The sequence below is a fragment of the Ruditapes philippinarum genome, unplaced genomic scaffold, assembly GCF_026571515.1.
Source record: "Ruditapes philippinarum isolate M1 unplaced genomic scaffold, ASM2657151v2 ctg1896_1_1_1_1, whole genome shotgun sequence".
Classification (NCBI taxonomy): Eukaryota; Metazoa; Mollusca; class Bivalvia; order Venerida; family Veneridae; genus Ruditapes; species Ruditapes philippinarum.
The window spans coordinates 10901-20530 of record NW_026865882.1 but is presented as its reverse complement, the minus strand read 5'-3'; the positions used below and the strand labels follow the sequence as shown (position 1 = coordinate 20530).

At 31.3% G+C, this 9630-nt stretch overlaps 2 protein-coding genes across 2 annotated transcripts; both read left to right on the top strand.

Annotated features, from left to right (window-relative positions):
• The first annotated feature begins 566 nt into the window (after positions 1 to 566).
• Positions 567 to 3522, top strand: LOC132730647 (xanthine dehydrogenase-like). The gene is made up of 5 exons (XM_060716622.1): positions 567 to 605; positions 967 to 1062; positions 1436 to 1564; positions 2693 to 2767; positions 3243 to 3522. Exons 1-5 carry the CDS (start codon positions 567 to 569, stop codon positions 3351 to 3353), a joined length of 450 nt encoding a protein of 149 aa, XP_060572605.1. The 3' UTR covers positions 3354 to 3522.
• Positions 3523 to 3533: 11 nt separating this feature from the next.
• LOC132730642 (xanthine dehydrogenase/oxidase-like) lies at positions 3534 to 6361 on the top strand. The gene is made up of 4 exons (XM_060716616.1): positions 3534 to 3821; positions 5290 to 5376; positions 5538 to 5705; positions 6010 to 6361. The coding sequence occupies exons 1-4, from the start codon at positions 3702 to 3704 to the stop codon at positions 6175 to 6177; spliced, it is 543 nt and encodes a 180-aa protein (XP_060572599.1). The 5' UTR covers positions 3534 to 3701; the 3' UTR covers positions 6178 to 6361.
• The last annotated feature ends 3269 nt before the right edge of the window (positions 6362 to 9630 follow it).

The window sequence follows — 9630 nt, the reverse complement described above, 5'->3', positions numbered from 1 at the left end:
CGACATAGTCTGCCCTAAATAGTGCATAGTTCTAAACAGTGACTTACTCCCACGTAATATTGAAAATCGGCTTTGAATTAATCAAGCTTATGTAGCCATGTAAATTAATTTCTAAGCTATATCTTCACGGCCCACCGTTAGGCGTGAAATGTCACTGGGTGAGGAAATGTGCAGCCTGACTGAGACTTGAACATGGGATCCTCGGAAGACCATTTTGCGACTACCAACTGAGCTTTCCGACCGCTTCTTCTCCCCTAAATAGCAAACAGTTCTAAACCGTGACATGAACATAATTAATGGGTCCTTTCACATAAGTTTTTAACCTATTCCAAGTTGTTTCAATTTGTCTCTTTTCTAGAACAACATGTTTCGATTGTATCTTTAATTGTTTTTTATCATAAAGGAACAATAAGTGGAAGAAAAGAGGCATTGCAATGACGGCTTCTAAATATGGAATTGGCTTTGCCGAGTCTTTTATTAATCAGGTAACATAAAATATATAAGATATCCTTGTAAAAATCATATTGTAATTAGAAAAATATATAATATCAAAATAACAAAGTACAATGTCAGAAACAACAAAAGCATTATGGTTTTTAATCAGAGTATAGATTATTATCAGTAATTCAATTGTTATAGTAAAAAAGTTTTACTTTTGTTAAAAGAATTCATGGTAATGTTATACTTCTCTCTTTTTCTTTGTTCAGAAAATGTGTACTGGCATATTTTCAAATCCGGAATGAAAACAGAAGATGGTCTTTGCACTTTTATTTTTGCATTTTGTGCCATTAACATCTACGTTTTGACAATGGCGTTTGCTCGCTCACGTGGTTTTATCAGTACACGCATAATTTTTGCTTTGACATAGTTTCTGTACAAATCAAAATACAACTTTAAGCTTTAATTCTAGTAATGATAAAGCAGACATCCAATGTTAAAATGTAATGCACTATTTTTTATGTAAAGGGTGCAGCCCTTGTGAATATTTACTCTGACGGATCGGTGCTGGTGGCTCATGGTGGAATAGAGATGGGACAAGGTCTTAACACGAAACTTATACAGGTATTTAAAAAGAAACCGGACGAAATTCGCTCTAAGTATTCAAAGAAAGAGTTAAGTTTAATTTTTTTCTTTCTGTACAAAACATGCAAACATAAAACAAAATATTGTCAAATAAATGACATTTTCAGATTTTATATCATAATTGAATTGAAAATAATAGCGTTCATGTTTCAATCTTTACAAATTGCTCAACTAAAAGATGATTTTAATGCAATTTTATTTAACATTGAAAAAGAAATAAATTAATCGTTATTTATTGTTTATGATTATGATTAATTATGCAATAAACTAGCTTTAAAAGTATTTTGTTTATGATTAGAAATTTTACAACAAACAAAAATGCGTTTATGAAGCCACGACTTTTTGTATTTAGATGGCATCAAGAGTGCTGGGAATACCCAAAGAAAAGATTCATACAATCGGAAGCAGTACAAGGGAAATTCCGAATACCATGGTTACAGCTGCGAGCATGGGCACAGACCTGTATGGACCTGCCGTAAAGGTAACAAGTTTGCTTATGTTATGAGATTGAGGAGCTCTGCTTTGCACCCAGGCCTGTTTTTGTTGGGGTCCTCCTTGACTCCTTGCCTCTAGTTTTTGTTGCTGGGTCGCTTGGGGATTGCGTTCATGAAACGCCGTTTTTCTTTGTTGATCATGTTTATCATATATTGAGTATTATAGAAAATCGTGGAAAACAAATGTAGATTGTGATAAATCTCCAACGTATATAAGTGCCAGATGTAAAAAACATCAAATAATGATTTCTTTATATTTGAATTATAATTAACTTTTTAAATATATTTTAGTATTGTAACATTATTTGTTTTCAATTACTTTTATCTATTTGTTGATTGGTAAACAAGTGAACAATATTCCACAAACATTGTATAATAAAACAGCTTATAAGTATAAAAAGTATGTAAATTAAAATTGAACTAACTAAAGATTAACATGAAAAGTATTTTTTTATTCTTACACTGAAAACTATTAGGAATTAGAAATGTTTGCTGTCGTCTGTCTTTAAAATTTGATATAAAAATATATATATATCGAAATCCAGCTACTCATTACTCTAAACAAAAATAACATGCTTTTTCTTACTGTGAAAATTCAAAATCGTGTACCAGGCAATTAAGCAGTTTATGGATTTTATTTAATAAAGAAAGAATGTTTTTTTTAATTAAAATAAATCATAACATTCTATTTCAGTTGATATATTTTCTTTGAAAGAAATTATAATTAAGTGTATGTAATACTTTCTACAAATTTATTAGATTTAAACCTTCAGACATTACTTCAGTTTAGTTTAAACATTGAAGGTAGCACGTGCTTAAATACTCAATATTTAAGGATGTATTTTTGAGCCTTGCAATTGTTTAAGCAAAGGAGAGGACTACCATGAGTGATCTATTGTAGCTCTTGGTCGAACGAAATAACTTAGCTCTTGGTCGAACGAAATAACTTAATTATCATTTCATATTATAAACTGACTGGTTTAAACGTATTTTATCTTTTTATTTACGTTTCATGGACATTCTTGTAGTTTTCAATAACTCTTTATGCAAACATTGAAAAAGAGATCACGTTACATTTATACTCGTTTTAATAAATAGATTTTCGAATTATATAGGATGCTTGTGAAAACTTGAACAAACGACTTATCCCATTGAAGACTGTGATGCCTGATGCAACATGGGAGAAACTGGTTCGGTTTTTTTTCTATTTTTCATTTGTATACCTACGTTCCATTTTATTAATGGGACATGCCAACGAAAACAGTAGGTCAATATTTGTAGAAATAGAAGCAGCTGTCAAAAGATTGGAAGCATAAGCTCGAAAGCATACTTTTAACAGCAATCAATTTGATTTGTTTTTTTTTCATAAGTTAAATGTTTCAATTTTATAACACTATAACACATATGATATCAATGTTAATAAAACTAGCAATCTTTAAACTGCTAAGATAAATCAATTAAATTCACATCTGCAACTTTTACATAATCGTTGATGTTATTCTGATGTTTTTGACGTTTTCCAAACGGCATTTTATAATGTTTTTTTGCAAGAGTTTGTCTAGCTCTTAACCTAACGTTTTATTTTTGCTCACTGCTTGCTAATGAGACAATATCTAAAACTTATCTGTTTTCAAATAGCGTTTTTTCCTTATTCTTAAATTCCAGATTTTCAAAGCATTTTTCTCACGAGTTCAATTGTCGGCAACTGGATTTTACTGGTATCTCTACGATTTTATTAACAGTTTAAACGACGACAGTGATGAAAAATTTGTATGACATTTAGGAATATAATATTCGACAGAATTTCATTTTTTCTTTTACAAAATTATATCTTCACAAACATGGCGAATACTGCCAAGACGAGATCAGTAATTTTGGTAAGGTCAGTAGCGTCACTATAGTGTTATCAAATACATATAATCTTTTGTTTTGATTGATTGTAAATAACACCGACAATGTTTATGTAATTAGGCGTCTTGTCTATAAAGATTTAATGGTGGAGGAAGGCCGTAGGTGCCTTCACCAACACCGTCATACATTATTTCAGACACGATCAGCATCTGATTAGGACCACCGACTGCTTGTTCATCAGCTGTTTCGTAAGATTTCATTTACAAACTTCCTATGCCAATATGTTTTTACTTCAGTCCACAAAGACAGAAAACTAATGGTGTATATGATTATTTTACCTATGGAGTGGCATGTTCGGAGGTAGAGATTGATGTGCTTACAGGAGAAAGCCAAGTGAGTCATATAGATATAAACTCAATTGCAAAAACATATATCAACACATATCTTATAAAAACTGTACCATTAATATAATTATCAGTTATGACAATTATAATATTTTTCCCCACAAGAAGCAAACGTTTATTTAATGACAAAATGTTTGATGTAGAAGTTACATGTGACGAGGGGGAAAAATTTGTTAAAGTAGCACACCTCCAGATTCATCATAATTTTCATGAAAATTTCGAAAATGTTTTTGAGTGTGTAATATTGTGAAGTAACCAAAAGGAAGCAATTTACACATTATCAATAGCATTTACAAACCAAGTATATAACCAAGAAGTGGTAAAAATCCTTTACTGCGTTAGTAATGCAGTAGAAATATAGTTGTAAATACTAAAAAAATCAGTAATTAATCGCAAAATATGTAAATTATTATTTGAATCTTGAAACTTTTTACTTTTTCTTACATCTTAGTACATTTTTCTCCATTTTGATTTTATTGAAATATTTGACTCATCTGGATGCATGTAGCTTTAAACAGTGGATTGACGGCACATATATCCTTAATAACTATATAGAGTAAATTGTAATTTTCTTATGTTTTCTTTCATTTCATTCAGCCAAACATAAATAATTTATCATTTAACTCCATAATTAATATTCTACATGGATAAAATATAAATAAGGAAGACAATGTAGGAGTGGCTACTACAGGTTCTCTTTAATTTATCAATTTAATAAATATACATTCATACAGATCGACGACACTTAAAAAAATCACTTTAAACTAGTGAGGAGTGTCTCTGCACTTAACAATAATAACATATACTCGTATAAATGTCCCATGACGTCGATCCGAACATTCCAAATATTGTGGTTCCGTGTAATTCCAGTGCACCGTAAGGAATAACATGTCTTAATACACACAAATGTGTTACCTCAAAGTCAGAACCACAAAACTCACTCAAACTAAGCATCCTTCCTTGCAACGTTATCAAAAGACAACAAAAATTTGTCTACTCTGAAAAAGACAAAACAAAGATAATTTCCATATTAAATATACATTAATCAATACCGTTGATTAACCTTAAAGTATACATTTTTTTAAACATGATTGTGACATTACAAAGTCCAGCATGACATATACAATCTTAAGTATAATCTCAAAACGAGGGCGGGGTGAGTGGGCGTCTGTGTGTAGTGAACCTATAGTACGTCGAATGGTCAAATACCTTTGTACATACACCCTCTATATTGACCAGTCTTAAGTATCGATACGCTTGGTGGACAGCTGAAATACAGCTGCACTGTCCACAGTGACCGAAAAATCATATTATATTAAAGACAAATGATAAAAGAATTTATTTACCATATTCATATGGAGGAATTTGTCATTTTTGATCATTATATGTACGAAATTAAACTGATACTGACTGCCTTTATTTTAGATAAAGTAAAAGAAAACATCTCATTTTTTTAGGTACTTCAATCGAATTTGTATGTTGATTGCGGTAAAAGTTTAAACCCTGCAGTTGACATCGGACAGATTGAAGGCGCGTTTGTGCAGGTATTAACTGTAAAATTTTTTGTCTTAAAGTTCACATGAAGCACACTTGTTAAAATGCACATCATTGTCTTTGTAATTGTTATATTGCTGATTTAGAAGAAACTTTTGTGTTACTGAATCATTCGTACATTGTAAGACAACAATTTTTTTCTTTGTTGTAGGGATTAGGTATGGTTACCTCGGAGAATATGGAGATAGATGAAAAGGGTCGTCTGAACACCTGCAGTCCACTCGGGTACAAAATACCTAATATAAAAAGTATTCCAAGAAAGTTTGTTGTCAAATTGCTGAAAAATCACGATATAGTTACAAATATCTATTCTTCAAAGGTTTGTACTTACAACAAATGTTAAAAAAAAACTTGATTTCAAAGCATTGTACATGAGTTAAAAAGCAGCTCAATAATACAAAAATATTAAGAGGAATGTTTTTTTGATAAAAATAAAGTGAAACTTATTTTATTTATTTCTTGGTTTATTTTTGATATATCAGTTTTTACACTATGTTTTCTTTTCCAAAGGTTCCTAATTGTTGTGATAGTAAAATTCGATTTCAATCTTACCATAAACTGGAATACACATATAACGTTTTTATTCAATATTTTTTAATTGAAGGGAAATGTTACTTTTTCAGTCAGTTGGAGAGCCGCCATTTATATTGTCATTGTCAGTCCTTGCTGCAATAAAGGCAGCAATACAATCTGCGCGTGCGCAGATCGGTATAACTGGATACTTCAGGCTTGATTGCCCAGCAACAGTACAGAGAATTCAGGAAGCTTGCGGTCAACAAATTAAGTTATAACTGAAGAGAAACATGTTGTTGGATTTATGAATTGATTCATTTGGATATATGTTTGAATGACGATATGAATGAGATAGTAACAATATTATATTCACGAAAATAGTCTAACAGATATCTTATAATATTGTCATGTGTACAATTATAATTTTAATGATCAGCCAGAATATTTCAGTTTCATTTTCTCTACCTCAATTTTCTATATTTAACGAATTATGTTTGTATAATGTCTCATAAAGATGCATGCCTCCAGAGAAGGCAAAATTTAAGAATATTTAACTTGAGAACAATGTTCTCAGATTTTAAGGAAAGTAAATATATTTAAGATAAAAGTAATAATTTCCATATTATGCGCAATGAATGACCGATTTTAGTACTTTTTCATCATATTTCTACTTCGTTACTAACGCCGTAAGAGCTAGTTTTGCATATTTTGATAATTTTATAGTTATTTACATTGGTTGTCAGTGTCGTATGCAATTTGTAAATTATTTTCTTTGTTTACTTAAAAAAAACATTGTATTTTACTTATAAATACCTTTTAAAAACTTTCATGAAAATTAATAAAGAATCTGGACACAAAACTTCATACCCGATATAAAAAATTTGCAATATAATTTGTTTCGGAAAATTTAACGGGCAATATTTATTTAAAAACTGCTTTTTTGATAGAGAAGGTAAAATTCCAAGGTAAATACAAAAAGAAAATCAAACATCTTGACGTGTTTTTCTTTTTTTATATAAAATTGTGTTATTATACCAAATGCATTTATAATATATAATATAATATACAAAAACTTGAAACATAAATTATTATTTATTTTGATGGAATGTGAAATAAATAGTACTGAACATGTTTTACACCAAGTCTCCCTTTTTGTTTCTTCACTCGACCAAATTACGAGAACAGTTAGTATGTATTCCGTAAATAAAGGAGATTGGAACAATGATCTCATAATTTTTGTTCCATTCAACAAGTAGAAATTTAGAAATATCATATTAAACTTCTTCCCTTTACAATAAAGTAGCGACGCTGCCATTGACTGATAGGAAATCCCACGCGGAATCATCATCAATCATGTCAATGTTGGCGTGCTAAATGCCATTGGGAAAACTCCATCTGCTGTTGTCAAAAAAAAACACTCTTATTCTTCTGACCAGTTCTTCTCCTTACCATTTAGACAAAAATGTCCGAAATTTTAAGCAATAATCCGAGTATTACTCAACTTGTTTTGTGAAAAGTTAATATCCCTGATTGTCTACTACAGAAGCGCATTGCGAGGCATGTTTAAATGCCCATGTCAAATTTGAATTTATATATCTATTCTTTCTTTCAAACTTAACCTTTACTTTGTTTGTAAGTATTGTAGCGTGGAAAATATTAATACTCCCACGAGACACTGTTAACAAGTCTCAGTGTGAGAAACAACGTTTTACGGGTAAACCACGTTATCTTATAAGATCGACAAGGTTCTGTGGAGGACATTACTGACATTCTTGGTTTCAGTCACGGAGTCGTACAAAATATTTGGATAAAACAATGTGTGCCTTGTTGGTTTAACGGCTGTTGACACGTGATGAAGGCGTTTTTTGAATATACTTAATTGGTCCCTTGGATATCTTCATTACATTTATTCACAGGTTAAGTTTAATGTAATGAGATAAAAGTGATTTATAGGGACACCTCAGAAAGAATGTAACTGGTATAATATACGGTCCCGTACATCTCCTGTAACATGCAAACGCGGTATTCTAGCTTCTAAATTGTCGACACAACATGTAAATTTAACGTTTATATATGTCCTATACAAAATAGGCTATGCATAATATAATACATGTACTTGCATATGTTAAAAAAACAACAATGTTTCTCATTCATTCATTCATTCATTCATTCATTGAATCAATCAATCAGCCAATCATTCATTCATTTATTCATATATTCATTTATTCATTACTCATTTATTCAAATATTTCTTATTTATCATTTTTTATTTATTTATTTATTTAATCTTTTATTTCAGGAAACAAAGATTTGCGTTTCTGTACACAAGTTTTGAATAGAAATCTTATGAAGTTCCGAATTCCCCAATTTCGATTCTTTTTGCGCGGTCTCACTTATGACATAATATTGTGTAATAGCCACGTGCTGTATTGCCATAATCGAAGACAATACTGATTAAGCCGGATATTGATCCGGATATTTATCACAAACGCAGCAGGGTATATTGAGTGTCGATTTTCTCCGATTAGGTAAGTTAGCGCAATTGGTGTTGAATGTCTTAACGGTATTTTTTCTGACAATTTCTAATTTAATTCATGTACGAGATAAGGGAATTCATTGTGATCTCATAACCGAGTCTCTATGTGATTTTCTTCCAGATATAATAAAGACTCTACCCCGACATATTAAAATGAAACAGACATAACTGCTGCTGTATTCTTTCTAATGTTTTTGCAGCGTGGTGTTGTTGTTATCCTTTTATTTGGCGGAATTCGTCATTTAAACAAGACACAATTAAGATTTATCTTAAAGTAAACTTTTAAGTAGCCTGCCGCCAGAACAATTATATCTAAGTTAACAAGCTAGAATCAGATGGATGTGACTGGTGTGTACGCACATGTATTGTTGATAAATGATGTCAAATTATTCCAAATGGGAGACGGACAAAAGCCCTCTCGGACAAAAGCCCTCCCGTCCAAAAATGACAAGGACAACAAAAGCCCTCCCGTGAAAATGATAGGGTGGGCAAAAGCCCTCCCGTGAAAATGACAGATAGCATTTCTTGAAATATCATCATCATCTCCCGAGTCTCGTCTCCTATCAGCCGGGTTTCTGCATAATTCATGACTTGAACATTGTTCAGGACAGGGGAACATGGCCGTGCTATGTAAATTAACATTATTTTGTACCCTGGTTAAAATAAAATTATGCATCTTGAAAACAGACTTTGTAAAAGTAAATTTCTGTTTAAAAATAAAAATTGTCGTAGTTTGATTTAAAAACTCAAGTTTAGAACATACTAAATTCTATATTGATGGTAAAATCACTTTTTAAATTGGACTTTCGAATTTTTACCGATACTCCAAATATTCTTATACTGATAAAGTTTTATTTTAATTATGAAATCTGCAGATAATGTGAAAGGATCTTTATACTTCATGTGTGTGTATAAGTCAGTCAGTCAGTCAGTATAAGTAATTTATTTATTTTAATGGTGAAACGGACAAAAGCCCACCCCCGCAGACGAAAGCCCCCCCCCCCATCTAAAAATGACTAGGTGGACAAAAGCCCCCCTCCCCATGAAATTTACACGTAGGATAAAAGCCCCCCCCCCCCTGCCAATCAAAAATACAGGTAGTACAAAAGCCCCCCCCCCTCCAGTCCATCAAACAATTGTATTGTTATTGATAATCTCGTCAGTTTAAATCTGTAATTTGATGTATTTTAACAAA

Bases quoted from the DNA above. Each gene is read 5' to 3' on its own strand.
- LOC132730647 (XM_060716622.1), top strand. From the start codon at position 567: ATGTCAGAAACAACAAAAGCATTATGGTTTTTAATCAGA. The intron at 1,565-2,692 runs GTAACAAGTTTG...CGAATTATATAG, and splicing joins TGTATGGACCTGCCGTAAAG to GATGCTTGTGAAAACTTGAA. The intron at 2,768-3,242 runs GTTCGGTTTTTT...CTTAAATTCCAG, and splicing joins ATGCAACATGGGAGAAACTG to ATTTTCAAAGCATTTTTCTC.
- LOC132730642 (XM_060716616.1), top strand. From the start codon at position 3,702: ATGCCAATATGTTTTTACTTCAGTCCACAAAGACAGAAAACTAATGGT. The intron at 3,822-5,289 runs GTGAGTCATATA...TCATTTTTTTAG, and splicing joins TGCTTACAGGAGAAAGCCAA to GTACTTCAATCGAATTTGTA. The intron at 5,706-6,009 runs GTTTGTACTTAC...TTACTTTTTCAG, and splicing joins CAAATATCTATTCTTCAAAG to TCAGTTGGAGAGCCGCCATT.